Source organism: Scyliorhinus torazame, chromosome 5 (genome assembly GCF_047496885.1).
Source record: "Scyliorhinus torazame isolate Kashiwa2021f chromosome 5, sScyTor2.1, whole genome shotgun sequence".
NCBI lineage: Eukaryota > Metazoa > Chordata > Chondrichthyes > Carcharhiniformes > Scyliorhinidae > Scyliorhinus > Scyliorhinus torazame.
This window is the reverse complement of record NC_092711.1, coordinates 4,531,000-4,553,078: the sequence shown is the minus strand read 5'-3', so window position 1 is coordinate 4,553,078 and position 22,079 is coordinate 4,531,000. Positions and strand designations below refer to the sequence as shown.

General features: G+C 49.8%; 2 protein-coding genes and 1 long non-coding RNA gene across 10 annotated transcripts in view; all 3 read left to right on the top strand.

The window, feature by feature from the left end:
• Positions 1 to 4,432, top strand: part of LOC140421342 (solute carrier family 12 member 6) — a 200,983-nt gene extending 196,551 nt beyond the window's left edge. Inside the window, exon 4 of the mRNA XM_072506014.1 lies at positions 4,373 to 4,432. Coding sequence (XP_072362115.1) covers positions 4,373 to 4,432 — 60 coding nt within the window. The remainder of the gene's footprint in view (positions 1 to 4,372) is intronic.
• LOC140418149 (uncharacterized) overlaps positions 1 to 22,079 on the top strand; it is a 1,069,702-nt gene that overhangs the window by 204,513 nt on the left and 843,110 nt on the right. The window lies entirely within an intron of this gene.
• Positions 6,650 to 22,079, top strand: part of LOC140418147 (ciliated left-right organizer metallopeptidase) — a 170,769-nt gene continuing 155,339 nt past the window's right edge. For all 8 annotated transcript variants that reach the window (XR_011944804.1, XM_072501565.1, XM_072501567.1 and 5 more), the window contains exons 1-2: positions 6,650 to 7,052; positions 16,090 to 16,183. Coding sequence is in view for 7 of the 8 variants with exons in the window: in XM_072501565.1 (XP_072357666.1) it covers positions 6,743 to 7,052; positions 16,090 to 16,183 (404 nt within the window). In the remaining variant the exon portion in view is untranslated. The remainder of the gene's footprint in view (positions 7,053 to 16,089; positions 16,184 to 22,079) is intronic.

Here is a 22,079-nt window from a genome sequence, read left to right as displayed (position 1 = left end):
CAGCGGAGATTCGGCAGGGGTGGGAATCGCGCCGCGCCGGTTGGCGGGCCCCCCCCCGGCGATTCTCGGGCCCGGATGGGCCGAAGTCCCGCTGCTAGGATGCCTGTCCCGCCGGCGTGGATTAAACCACCTCTCTTACCGGCGGGACAAGGCGGCGCGGGCGGGCTCTGGGGTCCTGGGGGGGGGGGGGGGCGCGGGGCGATCTGGCCCCCGGGGGGGTGCCCCTACGGTGGCCTGGCCCGCGATCGGGGCCCACCGATCCGCGGGCGGGCCTGTGCCCTGGGGGCACTCTTTTCCTTCCGCCTTCGCCACGGTCTCCACCATGGCGGAGGCGGAAGAGACTCCCTCCACAGCGCATGCTCGGGGATGCCGTGAGCGGCCGCTGACGCCCCCGCGCATGCGCCGCGTGGCAATGTCATTTCTGTGCCAGCTGGCGGGGCGGAAATCAGTCCGGCGCGGTCCTAGCCCCTCAAGGTTGGGGCTCGGCCCCCCAAGATGCGGAGGATTCCGCACATTTGGGGCGGCGCGATGCCCGACTGATTTGCGCCGTTTTTGGCGCCGGTCGGCGGACATCGCACCGATACCGGAGAATTTTGCCCCATACACATGGACTTCAGTAAGGCATTTGATAAAGTTTCCCATGGCAGGTTGATGGAAAAAGTGAAGTCGTATGGGGTTCAGGGTGTACGGGCTAGATGGATAAAGAACTGCCTGGGCAAGAGGAGACAGAGAGTAGTGGTGGAAGGGAGTTTCTCAAAATGGAGAAAGGCGACTAGTGGTGTCCCACAGGGATCGGTGCTCGGACCACTGTTGTTTGTGATATACATAAATGATCTGGACGAAGGTATAGGTGGTCTGATTAGCAAGTTTGCAGATGATACTAAGATTGGTGGAGTAGCAGATAGTGAAGGGGACTGTCAGAGAATACAGCAGAATATAGATAGATTGGAGAGTTGGGCAGAGAAATGGCAGATGGAGTTCAATCCAGGCAAATGCCAGGTGATGCATTTTGGAAGATCTGATTCAAGAGCGGACTATACGGTCAATGGGAGAGTCCCGGGGAAAATTGATGGACAGAGAGATCTGGGAGTTCAGGTCCATTGTACCCTGAAGGTGGCAACGCAGGTCGATAGAGTGGTCAAGAAGGCATACGGCATGCTTGCCTTCATCGGAAGGGGTATTGAGTACAAGAGTCGGCAGGTCATGTTACAGTTGTATAGGACTTTGGTTAGGCCACCTTTGGAATACTGCGGGCAGTTCTGGTCGCCACATTACCAGGAGGATGTGGATGCTTTAGAGAGGGTGCAGAGGAGGTTCACCAGGATGTTGCCTGGTATGGAGGGTGCTAGCTATGGAGAAAGGTTGAGTAGATTAGGATTGTTTTAGTTAGAAAGACGGAGGTTGAGGGGGGACCTGAATGAGGTCTACAAAATTATGAGAGGTATGGACAGGGTGGATAGCAAGAAGCTTTTTCCAAGAGTGGGGGTGTCAATTACAAGGGGTCACGATTTCAAGGTGAGAGGGGGAAAGTCTAAGGGAGATGTGCGTGGAAAGTTTTTTACGCAGAGGGTGGTGGGGGCCTGGAACGCTTTGCCAGCGGAGGTGGTAGAGGCGGGCACGATAGCAGCATTTAAGATGCATCTAGACAGATAAATGAACGGCGGGGAACAGAGGGAAGTAGATCCTTGGAAAATAGGCGACAGGTTTAGATAAAGGATCTGGATCGGCGCAGGCTGGGAGGGCCGAAGGGCCTGTTCCTGTGCTGTCATTTTCTTTGTTCTAGTGGTGTGCCACAAGGATCTGTTTTGGGGCCACTGCTGTTTGTCATTTTCATCCATGACCTGGAGGAGGGCGTAGAAGGATGGGTGAGTAAATTTGCAGATGACACTAAAGTCGGTGGAGTTGTGGACAGTGCGGAAGGATGTTGCAGGTTACAGAGGGACATTGATAAGCTGCAGAGCTGGGCTGAGAGGTGGCAAATGGAGTTTAATGCAGAAAAGTGTGAGGTGATTCATTTTGGAAGGAATAACAGGAAGACAGAGTACTGGGCTAATGGTAAGATTCTTGGCAGTGTGGATGAGCAGAGAGATCTCGGTGTCCATGTACATAGATCCCTGAAAGTTGCCACCCAGGTTGAGAGGGTTGTTAAGAAGGCGTACGGTGTGTTAGCTTTTATTGGTAGAGGGATTGAGTTTCGGAGCCATGAGGTCATATTGCAGCTGTACAAAACTCTGGTGCGGCCGCATTTGGAGTATTGCGTGCAATTCTGGCCGCCGCATTCTAGGAAGGACGTGTGTGTGGCAGCATTGGAAAGGCTGCAGAGGAGATTGACCAGAAGGTTGCCTGGTACGCAGGGAAGATCTCATGAGGAAAGGCTGAGGGACTTGAGGCTGTTTTCATTAGAGAGAAGAAGGTTAAGAGGTGACTTAATTGAGGCATACAAGATGATCAGAGGATTGGACAGGGTGGACAGTGAGAGCCTTTTTCCTCGGATGTTGATGTCTAGCACGAGGGGACATAGCTTTAAATTGAGGGGAGATAGATATAGGACAGATGTCAGAGGTAGGTTCTTTACTCAGAGAGTAGTAAGGGCGTGGAATGCCCTGCCTACAACAGTAGTGGACTCGCCAACACTAAGGGCATTCAAATGGTCATTGGGTAGACAAATGGACGATAAGGGAATAGTGTAGATGGGCTTTAGAGTGGTTTCATAGGTCGGCGCAACATCGAGGGCCGAAGGGCCTGTACTGCGCTGGAATGTTCTATGTTCTATTAGCACTGGGGGTAACATGGTGAATGTTATATAAACGGACTTCCAAACATTCGTCTGGTGGGAGGGGACAAAATCATTGAGTCATAAATTTAAATCCCCCGTCCCTGCCCCACTCCAGCGCGACCATCTTCAGCTGCTTCACCATCAATAATCCGCCCATCATAAGATCAGACGTGGGGATGTTCGCTAACGATTGCAGAGTTCAGCGCCATTCACGACTTCTCGGACACTCATTTACTCCCCAGGGAATATAGACAAAAATGCTTTCAGCCCTACTTTTATGACGCTTTAATTGTACCTCTGTCTCCAAAAAGCACAGATGCCTTTCAAACACGGACCAGGCCTGAACACTATCCAAATTTGGGCTGATCTTACGATCCCATGCAAGAACCCAACTGTCTCCGTAATGGGACAGAAACCCCAATATTATATTTTAATTTTGTAAGACTTCCCCGCTACAGGAGTGATTTCACAAAGAAATTGGGATCCGCTAGATTCAAGAATAAATTTATTACGAACACAGCCTTACTAACTTTAACATCATAAGAAAACAGCCTACAATTACCCGTTTAACAATGGCTGAACAATACAATGAAACAATAACCGTTCACTGCTATCTTTATCCTCACTCTAGCAACACCCACCTCAGGTCACAATCCACTTATGAATATGGTTAGTACAAAGAACAAAGAAATGTACAGCACAGGAACAGGCCCTTTGGCCCCCCAAGCCCGTGCCGACCATGCTGCCCGACTAAACTACAATCTTCTACACTTCCTGGGCCCGTATCCCTCTATTCCCATCCTATTCATGTATTTGTCAAGATGCCCCTTAAATGTCACTATCATCCCTGCTTCCACCACCTCCTCCGGCAGCGAGTTCCAGGCACCCACTACCCTCTGTGTAAAAAACTTGCCTCGTACATCTACTCTAAACCTTGCCCCTCGCACCTTAAACCTATGCCCCCTAGTAATTGACCCCTCTACCCTGGGGAAAAGCCTCTGACTATCCACTCTGTCTGTGCCCCTCATAATTTTGTAGACCTCTATCAGGTCGCCCCTCAACCTCCGTCGTTCCAGTGAGTTTATTCAATCGCTCCTCATAGCTAATGCCCTCCATACCAGGCAACATCCTGGTAAATCTCTTCTGCACCCTCTCTAAAGCCTCCACATCCTTCTGGTAGTGTGGCGACCAGAATTGAACACTATACTCCAAGTGTGGCCTAACTAAGGTTCTATACAGCTGCAACATGACTTGCCAATTATTTTACTCAATGCCCCAGCCAATGAAGGTAAGCATGCCGTATGCCTTCTTGACTACCTTCTTCACCTGTGTTGCCCCTTTCAGTGACCTGTGGACCTGTACTCCTAGATCTAGTGGACTCGGGTATACTTGCTCAACAGTAATGTCATAGATAGACCACTTTCAGAAAGAGAGAGGTTCTTCAGGAACCAACTTGCAGATTCTTGCCCGTCTCAAACTACTGTTTAACCTGCCAGTCTTTGAGGAACGGCTCCCGCCCTGTTCACAGGCAGATCAAAACTCACTGTTTTCGGAGATTTTCCTTTGGTCACACGCCAATCTGAAACTGAATTGTAGAAACGGAAACCTCAACTCCTGACTGCTTCACCCATGAACTACATCAGCTCACTAAGCTGAACACAACCTCGCTGAACACAACCCAGGGACTGGTTCAGCACAGTGGGCTAAACAGCTGGCTTGTAATGCAGAACAAGGCCAGCAGCGCGGGTTCAATTCCCGTACCGGCCTCCCCGAACAAGCGCCGGAATGTGGCGACTAGGGGCTTTTCACAGTAACTTCATTGAAGCCTACTTGTGACAATAAGCGATTATCATTATAATTAGCTGCACCCCAGGGATCCCCCTTAACAATAAACAAAATTCCATTTGCCCATGTTTTACAATGCTTTAATTGTACTTTGGTCTCCATAAAGTTGAGCGGTCTTTCAAACCAGGATATTTAGAAACGTGCCTGCAGCAGTTGCACACACGAGTCCAGACATTAAACTCTTTAACTGCACCAAATTTATTTAATATTATCTGAAATTCCGACAATCCGCAAACTGACAAGCGGCAAGTTACATTCGCCCCACACAAGTGCCCGGCAATGACCATCTCCTACAAGAGCGGATCTAACCACCGCCCCCTTGACGTTCGATGGCGTTACCGTCGCTGAATCCCCCACATCCTGGGGGTTATCATCGATCAGAAACTGAACTGGACCCAGCCATATAAACACCGCGGCTCCCACAGCAGGTCAGAGGCTGGGAATCCTGCGGAGAGCAACTCACCTCCTGACCCCCCCCCAAAGCCTGTCCGCCATCGACAAGGACACAAGTCAGGAGTGCGATGGGAGACTCTCCACTTGCCTGGATGAGCGCGGCTCCCAACCACACTGGAGAAGCTCGACACCATCCAGGACAAAGCAGCCCCGCTCGATCGACACGCTGACCACCGACATTCACCCCCACCCCCGACACAGCCGTGTGCACCATCTATACCCCCCCCACCCCCACCACCTGGAGGTTCCCCTCCGAGTCACTCCCCATCCCGGCTGGGGAATACATCGGCCGTTCCTTCACTGCGGCTGGGTCAGAATCCCGGAACTCCCTCCCTAACAGCACGGTGGGTGTACCTACCCGGGGCTGCAGCGGGTTCAAGATGGCGGCTCACCCACCACCTTCTGGATTGGATTGGGTTTGTTTATTGTCACGTGTACCGAGGTGCAGTGAAAAGTATTTTTCTGCGAGCAGCTCAACAGATCGTTAAGTACATGGGAAGAAAAGGGAATAAAAGAAAATACATAATAGGGCAACACAACATAGACAATGTAACTACATAAGCACCGGCATCGGATGAAGCATACAGGGTGTAGTGTTAATGCGGTCAGTCCATAAGAGGGTCATTTAGGAGTCTGGTAACAGCGGGGAAGAAGCTGTTTTTGAGTCTGTTCGTGCGTGTTCTCAGACTTCTGTATCTCCTGCCCGATGGAAGAAGTTGGAAGAGTGAGTAAGCCGGGTGGGAGGGGTCTTTGATTACGCTGCCCGCTTTCCCCAGGCAGCGGGAGGTGTAGATGGAGTCAATGGATGGGAGGCAGGTTCGTGTGATGGACTGGGCGGTGTTCTCTGAAGTTTCTTGCGGTCCTGGGCCGAGCAGTCGCCATACCAGGCTGTGATGCAGCCCGATAGGATGCTTTCTATGGTGCATCTGTAAAAGTTGGTAAGGGTTAATGTGGACGTGCCGAATTTCCTTAGTTTCCTGAGGAAGTATAGGCGCTGTTGTGCTTTCTTGGTGGTAGCGTCGACGTGAATGGACCAGGACAGATTTTTGGAGATGTGCACCCCTAGGAATTTGAAACTGCTAACCATCTCCACCTCATCCCCGTTGATGCTGACAGGGGTGTGTACAGTACTTTGCTTCCTGAAGTCAATGACCAGCTCTTTAGTTTTGCTGGCATTGAGGGAGAGGTTGTTGTCGCTACACCACTCCACTAGGTTCTCTATCTCCCTCCTGTATTCTGACTCGTCGTTCTAGTATTAATTAGACATCCTTACTGCACAGGTAGAGAGAGATCCAGGGTGAATGGGGGGGGGGGACTTAGGGGCATGTGGGGACACAGCAAGTTGAGAAGATGCATATTAACAAAGCTTCGATGCTGTTTGCACTGAATTGTTCGATCTCGTTCATTGACTGCCCCGCTAAGAACTGCCACGTTATACATGGGTAAGATGGGTATAGAGGGTTATGGGCCAAGTGCGGGCAACTGGGACTAGCTTAATGGTAAAAAACTGGGCGGCATGGACTGGTTGGGCCGAAGGGCCTGTTTCCATGCTGTAAACTTCTATGATTCTATACAGTGATGATGGACACTCGGTGATGCGGAGGTTGTGCCTGGTCGGGTCCAGCGTGAGCTGAGGAGGATTCCGCGCCCCCGCCCCGTCCCTGGACTATGAGGCCCCTGGCAGCCCGTGGACGCCGCTTCCTCCGCGCCGTCAGTCTCCTGGCGGCAGCGCTATGCTGTGCAGGCCGCTGCATCCACGACGTCACCCAGCGCAGGGTGGACACGGCCACGGCCGTCCGCTACGACGGCGGCCGGGGGGTCGGCCGGTCGGGGCGCCCGCCCCCGCCGCCGCCCCGGCCCATCCGGATCGCCACGCACTTCATCACCGTCCCCAATATGGTCCTGAGTCACGTGGACAGGGTGCGACTGAACAACTCCATCCAGCAGGCCGTCTCACTCCTGGCAAAGCTTTTGGCAGGTGAGTACACCCGGATTTCTACCTGTCTCTCTGCCGCACTGTCTACCTTTCCAGAGAGACACCAGTTCCAGCATTAACCTCCCTGTACCGCTGTCTGTTACAGTGTTAATCTCTCTGTATCTCTGTCTGTTACAGTGTTAATCTCTCTGTATCTCTGTCTGTTACAGTGTTAATCTCCCTGTATCTCTGTCTGTTACAGTGTTAATCTCCCTGTATCTCTGTCTGTTACAGTGTTAATCTCCCTGTACCGCTGTCTGTTACAGTGTTAATCTCCCTGTATCTCTGTCTGTTACAGTGTTAATCTCCCTGTATCTCTGTCTGTTACAGTGTTAATCTCCTTGTATCTCTGTCTGTTCCAGTGTTAATCTCCCTGTATCTCTGTCTGTTACAGTGTTAATCTCCCTGTATCTCTGTCTGTTACAGTGTTAATCTCCCTGTATCTCTGTCTGTTACAGTGTTAATCTCCCTGTATCTCTGTCTGTTCCAGTGTTAATCACCCTGTATTTCTGTCTGTTGCAGTGTTAATCTCCCTGTATCTCTGTCTGTTACAGTGTTAATCTCCCTGTATCTCTGTCTGTTACAGTGTTAATCTCCCTGTACCGCTGTCTGTTACAGTGTTAATCTCCCTGTATCTCTGTCTGTTACAGTGTTAATCTCCCTGTATCTCTGTCTGTTACAGTGTTAATCTCCTTGTATCTCTGTCTGTTCCAGTGTTAATCTCCCTGTATCTCTGTCTGTTACAGTGTTAATCTCCCTGTATCTCTGTCTGTTACAGTGTTAATCTCCCTGTATCTCTGTCTGTTACAGTGTTAATCTCCCTGTATCTCTGTCTGTTCCAGTGTTAATCACCCTGTATTTCTGTCTGTTGCAGTGTTAATCTCCCTGTATCTCTGTCTGTTGCAGTGTTAATCTCCCTGTATCTCTGTCTGTTACAGTGTTAATCTCCCTGCATCTCTGTCGGTTACAGTGTTAATCTCCCTGCATCATTGTCTATCACAGTGTAAATCTCCCTGTAACTCTGTCTGTTACAGTGTTAATAACCCTGTATCTCAGTCTGTTACAGTGTTAATCTCCCTGTATCTCTGTCTGTTGCAGTGTTAATCTCCCTGTATCTCTGTCTGTTACAGTGTTAATCTCCCTGTATCTCTGTCGGTTACAGTGTTAATCTCCCTGTATCTCTGTCGGTTACAGTGTTAATCTCCCTGTATCGCTCTCTGTTACAGTGTTAATCTCCCTGTATCTCTGTCGGTTACAGTGTTAATCTCCCTGTATCTCTGTCGGTTACAGTGTTAATCTCCCTGTATCGCTCTCTGTTACAGTGTTAATCTCCCTGTATCTCTGTCGGTTACAGTGTTAATCTCCCTGTATCTCTGTCGGTTACAGTGTTAATCTCCCTGCATCATTGTCTATCACAGTGTAAATCTCCCTGTAACTCTGTCTGTTACAGTGTTAATCTCCCTGTATCTCTGTCTGTCACAGTGTTAATCTCCCTGTATCTCAGTCTGTTACAGTGTTAATCTCCCTGTATCATTGTCTATCACAGTGTAAATCTCCCTGAAACTGTCTGTTACAGTGTTAATCTCCCTCTAACTCTGTCTGTTACAGTGATGATCTTGCGGTATCTCTGTCTGTCAGTGTTAATATCCCTGTATCTCTGTCTGTTACAGTGTTAATCTCCCTGTATCATTGCCTATCACAGTGTAAATCTCCCTGAAACTGTCTGTTACAGTGTTAATCTCCCTCTAACTCTGTCTGTTACAGTGATGATCTTGCGGTATCTCTGTCTGTCAGTGTTAATATCCCTGTATCTCTGTCTGTTACAGTGTTAATCTCCCTGTATCATTGCCTATCACAGTGTAAATCTCCCTGAAACTGTCTGTTACAGTGTTAATCTCCCTGTAACTCTGTCTGTTACAGTGATGATCTTGCTGTATCTCTGTCTGTCAGTGTTAATATCCCTGTATCTCTGTCTGTTACAGTGTTAATCTCCCTGTATCATTGCCTATCACAGTGTAAATCTCCCTGAAACTGTCTGTTACAGTGTTAATCTCCCTGTAACTCTGTCTGTTACAGTGATGATCTTGCTGTATCTCTGTCTGTCAGTGTTAATATCCCTGTATCTCTGTCTGTTACAGTGTTAATCTCCCTGTATCATTGTCTATCACAGTGTAAATCTCCCTGAAACTGTCTGTTACAGTGTTAATCTCCCTGTAACTCTGTCTGTTACAGTGATGATCTTGCTGTATCTCTGTCTGTCAGTGTTAATATCCCTGTATCTCTGTCTGTTACAGTGTTAATCTCCCTGTACCATTGTCTATCACAGTGTAAATCTCCCTGAAACTGTCTGTTACAGTGTTAATCTCCCTGTATCATTGTCTATCACAGTGTAAATCTCCCTGAAACTGTCTGTTACAGTGTTAATCTCCCTGTAACTGTGTCTGTTACAGTGATGATCTTGCTGTATCTCTGTCTGTCAGTGTTAATCGCCCTGTATCTCAGTCTGTTAGAGTTAATATCCTTCTATCTCTGTCTGTTATAGTGTTAATCTCCCTGCATCATTGTCTATCACAGTGTAAATCTCCCTGTAACTGTCTGTTACAGTGTTAATAACCCTGGGCGAAATTCTCCTACCCGCCCCTCCACATTTCTGCTCCGACCGGCCGGCGGGAGTCTCCGTAACACCGGCCGGTCAATGGGGTTTCCCATTGTGGGGCACCCCCACGCCGTCGGGAAACCCTCGGGCGCCGGCAAAACGGAGACTCCCGCCGGCGGAGAATGACGCCCCCTGTATCTCAGTCTGTCACAGTGTCATTCTCCCTGTAATCTCTGTCTGTTACAGTGTTAATCTCCCTGTATCTCTGTCTGTTACAGTGTTAATCTCCCTGTATCTCTGTCTGTTACAGTGTTAATCTCCCTGTATCTCTGTCTGTAACAGTGTTAATCTCCCTGTATCTCTGTCTGTTACAGTGTTAATCTCCCTGTATCTCTGTCTGTTACAGTGTTAATCTCCCTGTATCTCTGTCTGTTACAGTGTTAATCTCCCTGTATCTCTGTCTGTTACAGTGTTAATCTCCCTGTATCTCTGTCTGTTACAGTGTTAATATCCCTGTATCTCTGTCTGGTACAGTGTTAATCTCCCTGCATCATTGCCTATCACAGTGTAAATCTCCCTGTAACTGTCTGTTACAGTGTTAATAACACTGTATCTCAGTCTGTTACACTGTTAATCTCCCTGTATCGCAGTCTGTCACAGTGTCATTCTCCCTGTAATCTCTGTCTGTCTGTTACAGTGTTAATCTCCCTGTATCTCTGTCTGTTACAGAGTAAATCTCCCTGTAACTCTGTCTGTTACAGTGTTAATCTCCTTGTAACTGTCTCTTACAGTATTAATCTCCCCGTGTCTCTGTCTGTTACAGAGTAAATCTCCCTGTAACTGACTGTTACAGTATTCATCTCCCAGAATCTCTGTCTGTTACAGAGTACATTTCCCTGTATCTCTGTCTGTTACAGTGTTAATCTCCCTGTATCTTTGTCTGGTAAAGGGTAAAACTCTCTGTAACTCTGTCTGTTACAGTGTTACTTTCCCCGTAACTCTGTCTGTTACAGTATGAATCTCCCTGTATCTCTGTCTGTTACAGTGTAAATTTCCCTGTATCTCTGTCTGTTACAGTGTTAATCTCCCTGTATCTATGTATGTTATAGTGTTAATCTCCCTGTAACTCTGTCTGTTGCAGTGTTAACCTTCCTGTATCTCTGTCTGTTACAGAGTAAATCTCTCTGTATCTCTGTCTGTTACAGTGTTAATCTCCCTGTATCTCTGTCGGTTACAGTGTTAATCTCCATCTATCCCTGTCTGTTACAGTCTTAATCTCCCTGTAACTCTGTCTGTTACAGTGTTAATCTCCCTCTATCTTGGTCTGTTACTGTGTTAATCTCCCTGTATCATTGTCTATCACAGTGTTAAATTCATTGCATCTCTGTCTGTTAAAGTGTCAATCTCCCTGGATCTCTGTCGGTCACAGTGTTAATCTCCCTCTATCTCTGTCTGTTACAGTGTTAATCTCCCGGTTTCACTGTCTGTTACAGTGTCAATCTCCCTGTATCTATGTATGTTAGAGTGTTAATCTCCCTATATCTCTGTCTGTTACAGAGTAAATCACCCTGTAACCCTGTCTGTTACAGCATTACTCTCCCTGTAACTGACTGTTACAGTATTAATCTCCATGTATCTCTGTCTGTTACAGTGGAAATTTCCCTGTAACTCTGTCTGTTACAGTGTTAATCTCCCTATATCTCTGTCTGTTACAGTGTAAATGTCCCTGTATCTCTGTCTGTTACAGTGTTAATCTCCTTGTAACTGTCTGTTACAGTATTAATCTCCCTGTATCTCTGTCTGTTGCAGAGCAAATCTCTCTGTATCTCTGTCTGTTACAGTGTAAATGTCCCTATATCTCTGTCTGTTACAGTGTAAATCTCCCTGTATCTCTGTCTGTTATAGTGTTAATCTCCCTGTATCTCTGTCTGTTACAGTGTTAATCTCCCCGGAACTCTGTCTGTTACAGTGTTAATCTCCCTGTATCTCTGTCGGTTACAGAGTAAATCTCCCTGTATCTCTGTCTGTTACAGTGTAAATGTCTCTGTATCTCTCTCTGTTACAGTGTTAATCTCCCTGTATCTCTGTCAATATAGTGTTAATCTCCCTGTGTCTCTGTCTGTTACAGTGTTAATCTCCCTGGAACTCTGTCTGTTACAGTGTTCATCTCCCTGTATCTCTGTCTGTTATAGTGTTTATCTCTGTCTGTTACAGTGTTAATCTCCCTGTATCTCTGTTGGTTACAGTGTTAATCTCTCTGTACCTCTGTCTGTTACAGTGTTAATCTCCCTGTATCGCTGTCTGTGACAGTGTTAACCTCCGTGTATCTCTCTCTGTTACAGTGTTAATCTCCCTGTATCGCTGTCTGTTACAGTGTTAATCTCCCTGTATCTTTGTCTGGTAAAGGGTAAAACTCTCTGTAACTCTGTCTGTTACAGCGTTACTTTCCCTGTAACTCTGTCTGTTACAGTATGAATCTCCCTGTATCTCTGTCTGTTACAGTGTAAATTTCCCTGTATCTCTGTCTGTTACAGTGTTAATCTCCCTGTATCTATGTCTGTTATAGTGTTAATCTCCCTGTAACTCTGTCTGTTGCAGTGTTAACCTTCCTGTATCTCTGTCTGTTACAGAGTAAATCTCTCTGTATCTCTGTCTGTTACAGTGTTAATCTCCCTGTATCTCTGTCGGTTACAGTGTTAATCTCCATCTATCCCTGTCTGTTACAGTCTTAATCTCCCTGTAACTCTGTCTGTTACAGTGTTAATCTCCCTCTATCTTGGTCTGTTACTGTGTTAATCTCCCTGTATCATTGTCTATCACAGTGTTAAATTCATTGCATCTCTGTCTGTTAAAGTGTCAATCTCCCTGGATCTCTGTCGGTCACAGTGTTAATCTCCCTCTATCTCTGTCTGTTACAGTGTTAATCTCCCGGTTTCACTGTCTGTTACAGTGTCAATCTCCCTGTATCTATGTATGTTAGAGTGTTAATCTCCCTATATCTCTGTCTGTTACAGAGTAAATCACCCTGTAACCCTGTCTGTTACAGCATTACTCTCCCTGTAACTGACTGTTACAGTATTAATCTCCCTGTATCTCTGTCTGTTACAGTGTAAATTTCCCTGTAACTCTGTCTGTTACAGTGTTAATCTCCCTGTATCTCTGTCTGTTACAGTGTAAATGTCCCTGTATCTCTGTCTGTTATAGTGTTTATCTCTGTCTGTTACAGTGTTAATCTCCCTGTATCTCTGTTGGTTACAGTGTTAATCTCTCTGTACCTCTGTCTGTTACAGTGTTAATCTCCCTGTATCGCTGTCTGTGACAGTGTTAACCTCCGTGTATCTCTCTCTGTTACAGTGTTAATCTCCCTGTATCGCTGTCTGTTACAGTGTTAATCTCCCTGTATCTTTGTCTGGTAAAGGGTAAAACTCTCTGTAACTCTGTCTGTTACAGCGTTACTTTCCCTGTAACTCTGTCTGTTACAGTATGAATCTCCCTGTATCTCTGTCTGTTACAGTGTAAATTTCCCTGTATCTCTGTCTGTTACAGTGTTAATCTCCCTGTATCTATGTCTGTTATAGTGTTAATCTCCCTGTAACTCTGTCTGTTGCAGTGTTAACCTTCCTGTATCTCTGTCTGTTACAGAGTAAATCTCTCTGTATCTCTGTCTGTTACAGTGTTAATCTCCCTGTATCTCTGTCGGTTACAGTGTTAATCTCCATCTATCCCTGTCTGTTACAGTCTTAATCTCCCTGTAACTCTGTCTGTTACAGTGTTAATCTCCCTCTATCTTGGTCTGTTACTGTGTTAATCTCCCTGTATCATTGTCTATCACAGTGTTAAATTCATTGCATCTCTGTCTGTTAAAGTGTCAATCTCCCTGGATCTCTGTCGGTCACAGTGTTAATCTCCCTCTATCTCTGTCTGTTACAGTGTTAATCTCCCGGTTTCACTGTCTGTTACAGTGTCAATCTCCCTGTATCTATGTATGTTAGAGTGTTAATCTCCCTATATCTCTGTCTGTTACAGAGTAAATCACCCTGTAACCCTGTCTGTTACAGCATTACTCTCCCTGTAACTGACTGTTACAGTATTAATCTCCCTGTATCTCTGTCTGTTACAGTGTAAATTTCCCTGTAACTCTGTCTGTTACAGTGTTAATCTCCCTGTATCTCTGTCTGTTACAGTGTAAATGTCCCTGTATCTCTGTCTGTTACAGTGTTAATCTCCTTGTAACTGTCTGTTACAGTATTAATCTCCCTGTATCTCTGTCTGTTGCAGAGTAAATCTCTCTGTATCTCTGTCTGTTTCAGTGTAAATGTCCCTATATCTCTGTCTGTTACAGTGTTAATCTCCCTGTATTTCTGTCTGTTATAGTGTTAATCTCCCTGTATCTCTGTCTGTTACAGTGTTAATCTCCCTGGAACTCTGTCTGTTACAGTGTTCATCTCCCTGTATCTCTGTCTGTTATAGTGTTTATCTCTGTCTGTTACAGTGTTAATCTCCCTGTATCTCTGTTGGTTACAGTGTTAATCTCTCTGTACCTCTGTCGGTTACAGTGTTAATCTCCCTGTATCGCTGTCTGTGACAGTGTTAACCTCCGTGTATCTCTCTCTGTTACAGTGTTAATCTCCCTGTATCGCTGTCTGTTACAGTGTTAATCTCACTGTATGTCTGTCTGTTATAGTGTTAATCTCCCTGTACCTCTGTCTGTTACAGAGGTAATCATCCTGTATCTCTTACTGTTACAGTGTTAATCTCCCTGTAACGCTGTCTGTTACAGTGTTAACCTCCCTGTATCTCTGTCTGTTACAGTGTTAATCTCCCTGTATCTCTGTCTGTTACAGTGTTAATCTCCCTGTACCTCTGTCTGTTACAGTGTTAACCTCCGTGTATCGCTGTCTGTCACAGTGTTAATCTCCCTGTATCACTGTCTGTTACAGTGTTAATCTCCCTGTATCTCTGTCGGTTACAGTGTTAATCTCCCTGTATCTCTGTCGGTTACAGTGTTAACCTCCCTGTATCGCTGTCTGTTACATTATTAATCTCCCAGAATCTCTGTCTGTCACAGAGTACATTTCCCTGTATCTCTGTCTGTTACAGTGTTAATCTCCCTGTAACTCTGTCTGTTGCAGTGTTAATCTCCCTGTATCTCTGTCTGTTACAGTGTAAATCTCACTGTATCTCTGTCGGTTACAGTGTTAATCTCCATCTATCCCTATCTGTTACAGTGTTAATCTCCCTGTATCGCTGTCTGTTACAGTGTTAATCTCCCTGTACCTCTGTCGGTTACAGTGTTAATCTCCCTGTATCGCTGTCTGTTCCAGTGTTAATCTCCCTGTATCTCTGTCTGTTCCAGTGTTAATCTCCCTGTATCTCTGTCTGTTCCAGTGTTAATCTCCCTGTATCTCTGTCTGTTCCAGTGCTAATCTCCCTGTATCTCTGTCTGTTACAGTGTTAATCTCCTTGTATCTCTGTCTGTTCCAGTGTTAATCTCCCTGTATCTCTGTCTGTTCCAGTGTTAATCTCCCTGTATCTCTGTCTGTTCAAGTGTTAATCTCCCTGTATCTCTGTCTGTTACAGTGTTAATCTCCCTGTACCTCTGTCTGTTACAGTGTTAACCTCCGTGTATCGCTGTCTGTCACAGTGTTAATCTCCCTGTATCGCTCTCTGTTACAGTGTTAATCTCCCTGTATCTCTGTCGGTTACAGTGTTAACCTCCCTGCATCGCTGTCTGTTACATTATTAATCTCCCAGAATCTCTGTCTGTTACAGAGTACATTTCCCTGTATCTCTGTCTGTTACAGTGTTAATCTCCCTGTAAATCTGTCTGTTGCAGTGTTAATCTCCCTGTATCTCTGTCTGTAACAGTGTAAATTTCTCTGTATCTCTGTCGGTTACAGTGTTAATCTCCATCTATCCCTGTCTGTTACAGTGTTAATCTCCCTGTATCTCTGTCTGTTACAGTGTTAATCTCCCTGTACCTCTGTCGGTTACAGTGTTAATCTCCCTGTATCTCTGTCTGTTCCAGTGTTAATCTCCCTGCATCTCTGTCTGTTCCAGTGTTAATCTCCCTGTATCTCTGTCTGTTACAGTGTTAATCTCCCTGTATCTCTGTCTGTTCCAGTGTTAATCTCCCTGTATCTCTGTCTGTTACAGTGTTAATCTCACTGTATCTCTGTCTGTTCCAGTGTTAATCTCCCTGTATCTCTGTCTGTTACAGTGTTAATCTCCCTGTAACTCTGTCGGTTACAGAGTAAATCTCCCTGTATCTCTGTCTGTTACAGTGTTAATCTCCCTGTATCTCTGTCTGTTCCAGTGTTAATCTCCCTGTATCTCTGTCTGTTACAGTGTTAATCTCCCTGTATCTCTGTCTGTTACAGTGTTAATCTCCCTGTATCTCTGTCTGTTACAGTGTTAATCTCACTGTTTCTCTGTCTGTTACAGTGATTCCAGTTGTTGATAACTTGTTACTCTCCCGTGATATGAACGAATACTGCAAGTCCGTCTGGAGAAATGCTTCCTTGCCGAATTTCAACAAGTGAGTGGCCCGTCAGTCTGTGAGAACTATCTCCCTCAGGCTGTGGGCCTGTGTCCCCACCTCCCTGTCTCACCCCGCACGCTCCTACCTCTCTCTCCCTCCCACCTTCCCACTCCCCACCACGCAAACTCTCACTAACTCTCACCTCCATTTCGCTCTCTCTCTCCCACTCTCCCTCTGTTCTCTCTTTTACTACCACGCACTCCCTCGATCTTATCCTTTCCCTCATCACCTGGCACATTTTCTTATCTCCCTCTTTCTGACAGGCCCTTTTAATTCTCTTCACCCTCTGTCAGTCTTTCTCTCAATTCACCATGTTCATACTTTCAATCTTTCCTAATCTGCATCGTGATTTTTGTTCCCTGTCTCTCCCTCTCTCTCTTTCCACCTTCCTGCCATTCGCACACTCCAAAGGTGCAGCGGGCCCTCAGTACAGACCCTCTGACAGTGCGGCGCTCCCTCAGTACTGACCCTCTGACAGTGCGGCACTCCCTCAGTACTGAACCTCTGACAGTGCGGCACTCCCTCAGTACTGACCCTCTGACAGTGCGGCACTCACTCCGAACTGACCCTCTGACAGTGCGGCACTCCCTCAGTACTGACCCTCTGACAGTGCAGCTCTCCCTCAGTACTGACCCTCTGACAGCGCGGCACTCCCTCAGTACTGACCCTCTGACAGTGCAGCACTCCCTCAGTACTGACCCTCTGACAGTGCAGCACTTCCTCACTACTGACCCTCTGACAGTGCAGCACTCCCTCAGTACTGACCCTCTGACAGTGCGGCACTCCCTCAGTACTGACCCTCTGACAGTGCGGCGCTCTCTCAGTACTGACCCTCTGACAGTGTAGCACTCCCTCAGTACTGACCCTCTGACAGTGCAGCACTCCCTCAGTACTGACCCTCTGACAGTGCGGGGCTCCCTCAGGACTGACTCCCTGACAGTGTGGCACTCCCTCAGTCCTGACCCTCTGACAGTGCGACACTCCCTCAGTACTGACCCTCTGACAGTGCAGCGCTCCCTCAGGACTGACTCCCTGACAGTGTGGCACTCCCTCAGTCCTGACCCTCTGACAGTGCGACACTCCCTCAGTACTGACCCTCTGACAGTGCGGCGCTCCCTCAGTACTGCCCCTCTGACAGTGTGGCGCACCCTCAGTACTGACCCACTGACAGTGCAGCGCTCCCTCAGTACTGACCCTCTGACGGTGCGGCACTCGCTCAGTACTGACCCTCTGACAGTGCGGCACTCCCGCAGCACTGACCCTCTGAGAGTGCAGCACTCCCGCAGCACTGACCCTCTGACAGTGCAGCGCTCCCTCAGTACTGACCCACTGACAGTGCAGCGCTCCCTCAGTACTGACCCTCTGACGGTGCGGCACTCGCTCAGTACTGACTCTCTGACAGTGCGGCACTCCCGCAGCACTGACCCTCTGAGAGTGCAGCACTCCCGCAGCACTGACCCTCTGACAGTGCAGCGCTCCCTCAGTACTGACCCTCCGATAGTGCGGCACTCCCTCAGTACTGACCCTCTGATAGTGCGGCACTCCCTCAGTACTGACCTTCTCACAGTGCGGCACTGACTCAGTACTGACCCTCTGACAGTGCAGCGCTCCCTCAGTACTGACCCTCCGATAGTGCGGCACTCCCTCAGTACTGACCCTCTGATAGTGCGGCACTCCCTCAGTACTGACCTTCTCACAGTGCGGCACTGACTCAGTACTGACCCTCTGACAGTGCGGCACTCCCTCAGTACTGACCCTCTGACAGTGCGGCACTCCCTCAGTACTGACCCTCTGACAGTGCGGCACTCCCTCAGTACTGACCCTCTGACAGTGCAGCACTCCCTCAGTACTGACCCTCTGACAGTGTGGCACTCCCTCCGAACTGACCCTCTGACAGTGCAGCACTCCCACAGTACTGACCCTCTGACAGTGCGGCACTCCCTCAGCACTGACCCTCTGACAGTGCGGCACTCCCTCAGTACTGACCCTCTGACAGTGTGGGACTCCCTCCGAACTGACCCTCTGACAGTGCAGCACTCCCTCAGTACTGACCCTCTGACATTTCGGCACTCCCTCAGCACTGACCCTCTGAGAGTGCGGCACTCCCTCAGTACTGACCCTCAGACAGTGCGGCACTCCCTCAGTACTGACCCTCTCACAGTGCAGCACTCCCTCAGTACTGACCCTCTGACAGTGCGGCACTCCTTCAGTACTGACCCTCTGACAGTGCGGCACTCCCTCAGTACTGACCATCTGACAGTGCAGCGCTCCCTCAGTACTGACCCTCTGACAGTGCGGCGCTCCCTCAGTACTGACCCTCTGACAGTGCGGCACTCCCTCAGTACTGACCCTCTGACAGTGCGGCACTCCCTCAGTACTGACTCTCTGACAGTGCGGCGCTCCCTCAGTACTGACCCTCTGTCAGTGCAGCACTCCCTCAGTACTGACCCTCTGACAGTGCGGCACTCCCTCAGTACTGACTCTCTGACAGTGCGGCACTCCCTCAGTACTGACCCTCTGACAGTGCGGCACTCCCTCAGTACTGACCCTCTGACAGTGCAGCACTCCCTCAGTACTGACCCTCTGACAGTGCAGCACTCCCTCAGTACTGACCCTCTGACAGTGCAGCACTCCCTCTGTACTGACCCTCTGACAGTGCAGCGCTCCGTCAGTACTGACCCTCTGACAGTGCAGCGCTCCCTCAGTACTGACCCTCTGACAGTGCGGCACTCCCTCAGTACTGACCCTCTGACAGTGCGGCACTCCCTCAGTACTGACCCTCTCACAGTGCAGCACTCCCTCAGTACTGACCCTCTGACAGTGCGGCACTCCTTCAGTACTGACCCTCTGACAGTGCGGCACTCCCTCAGTACTGACCATCTGACAGTGCAGCGCTCCCTCAGTACTGACCCTCTGACAGTGCGGCGCTCCCTCAGTACTGACCCTCTGACAGTGCAGCGCTCCCTCAGTACTGACCCTCTGACAGTACGGCGCTCCCTCAGTACTGACCCTCTGACAGTGCGGCACTCCCTCAGTACTGACCCTCTGACAGTGCGGCACTCCCTCAGTACTGACCCTCTGACAGTGCGGCACTCCCTCAGTACTGACCCTCTGACAGTACGGCGCTCCCTCAGTACTGACCCTCTGACAGTGCGGCACTCCCTCAGTACTGACCATCTGACAGTGCAGCGCTCCCTCAGTACTGACCCTCTGACAGTACGGCGCTCCCTCAGTACTGACCCTCTGACAGTGCGGCACTCCCTCAGTACTGACCCTCTGACAGTGCGGCACTCCCTCAGTACTGACCCTCTGACAGTGCGGCACTCCCTCAGTACTGACCCTCTGACAGTGCGGCGCTCCCTCAGTACTGCCCATCTGACAGTGCGGCGCTCCCTCAGTACTGCCCCTCTGACAGTGTGGCGCACCCTCGGTACTGACCCACTGACAGTGCAGCACTCCCGCAGCACTGACCCTCTGACAGTGCAGCACTCCCGCAGCACTGACCCTCTGACAGTGCAGCGCTCCCTCAGTACTGACCCTCTGATAGTGCGGCACTCCCTCAGTACTGACCTTCTGACAGTGCGGCACTGACTCAGTACTGACCCTCTGACAGTGCGGCACTCCCTCAGTAATGACCCTCTGACAGTGCGGCACTCCCTCAGTACTGACCCTCTGACAGTGCGGCACTCCCTCAGTACTGACCCTCTGACAGTGCGGCACTCCCTCAGTACTGACCCTCTGACAGTGTGGCACTCCCTCAGTACTGACCCTCTGACAGTGCGGCACTCCCTCAGTACTGACCCTCTGACAGTGCGGCACTCCCTCAGTACTGACCCTCTGACAGTGTGGCACTCCCTCCGAACTGACCCTCTGACAGTGCAGCACTCCCTCAGGACTGACCCTCTGACAGTGCGGCACTCCCTCAGCACTGACCCTCTGACAGTGCGGCACTCCCTCAGTACTGACCCTCTGACAGTGTGGGACTCCCTCCGAACTGACCCTCTGACAGTGCAGCACTCCCTCAGTACTGACCCTCTGACAGTGCGGCACTCCCTCAGCACTGACCCACTGAGAGTGCGGCACTCCGTCAGTACTGACCCTCTGACAGTGCGGCACTCCCTCAGTACTGACCCTCTGACAGTGCGGCACTCCTTCAGTACTGACCCTCTGACAGTGCGGCACTCCCTCAGTACTGACACTCTGACAGTGCAGCGCTCCCTCAGTACTGACCCTCTGACAGTGCGGCGCTCCCTCAGTACTGACCCTCTGACAGTGCGGCACTCCCTCAGTACTGACCCTCTGACAGTGCAGCACTCCCTCAGTACTGACCCTCTGACAGTGCGGCACTCCCTCAGTACTGACCCTGTCACAGTGCGGCACTCCCTCAGTACTGACCCTCTGACAGTGCGGCACTCCCTCAGTACTGACCCTCTGACAGTGCAGCACTCCCTCAGTACTGACCCTCTGACAGTGCGACACTCCCTCAGTACTGACCCTCTGACAGTGCGGCACTCCCTCAGTCCTGACCCTCTGACAGTGCGGCACTCCCTCAGTACTGACCCTCTGACAGTGCGGCACTCCCTCAGTACTGACCCTCTGACAGTGCGGCGCTCCCTCAGTACTGACCCTTTGACAGTGCAGCCCTCCCTCAGTACTGACCCTCTGACAGTGCAGCGCTCCCTCAGTACTGACTCTCTGACAGTGCGGCACTCCCTCAGTACTGACCCTCTGACAGTGCAGCAGTCCCTCAGTACTGACCCTCTGACAGTGCGGCACTCCCTCAATACTGACCCTCTGACAGTGCGGCACTCCCGCAGAACTGACCCTCTGACAGTGCGGCACTCCCTCAGTACTGACCCTCTGACAGTGCGGCACTCCCTCAGTACTGACCCTCTGACAGCGCGGCACTCCCTCAGCGCTGACCCTCTGACAGTGCAGCGCTCCCTCAGTACTGACCCTCTGACAGTGCGGCACTCCCTCAGTACTGAACCTCTGACAGCGCAGCACTCCCTCAGTACTGACCCTCCGACAGTGCGGCACTCCCTCGGTACTGACCCTCTGACAGTGCGGCACTCCCTCATCACTGACGCTCCGACAGTGCGGCGCTGCCTCAGTACTGACCCTCTGACATTGCGGCACTCCCTCAGTACTGACCCTCTGACAGTGCAGCGCTCCCTCAGTACTGACCCACTGACAGTGCGGCGCTCCCTCAGTACTGACTCTCTGACAGTGCGGCACTCCCTCTGTGCTGACCATCTGACAGTGCAGCGCTCCCTCAGTACTGACCCTCTGACAGTGCGGCACTCCCTCAGTACTGACCCTCTGACATTGCAGCACTCCCTCAGTACTGAGCCTCTGACAGTGCGGCACTCCCTCAGTACTGACCCTCTGACAGTGCTGCGCTCCCTCAGTACTGACCCTGTGGCAGTGCGGCACTCCCTCAGTACTGACCCTCTGACAGGGCGGCACTCCCTCAGTACTGACCGTCTGACATTGCAGCACTCCCTCAGTACTGACCCTCTGACAGTGCGGCACTCCCTCAGTACTGACCCTCTGACAGTGCGGCGCTCCCTAAGTACTGCCCCTGTGACAGTGCGGCACTACCTCAGTACTGACCCTCTGACAGTGCGGCACTCCCTCAGTACTCACCCTCTGACATGCGGCGCTCCCTAAGTACTGACCCTCTGACAGTGCGGCACTCCCTCAGTACTGACCCTCTGACAGTGCGGCACTCCCTCAGTACTGACCCTCTGACAGTGTGGCACTCCCTCAGTACTGACCCTCTGACAGTTCAGCACTCCCTCAGTACTGACCCTCTGACATTGCGGCACTCCCTCAGTACTGACCCTCTGACAGTGCGGCGCTCCCTCAGTACTGACCCTCTGACAGTGCA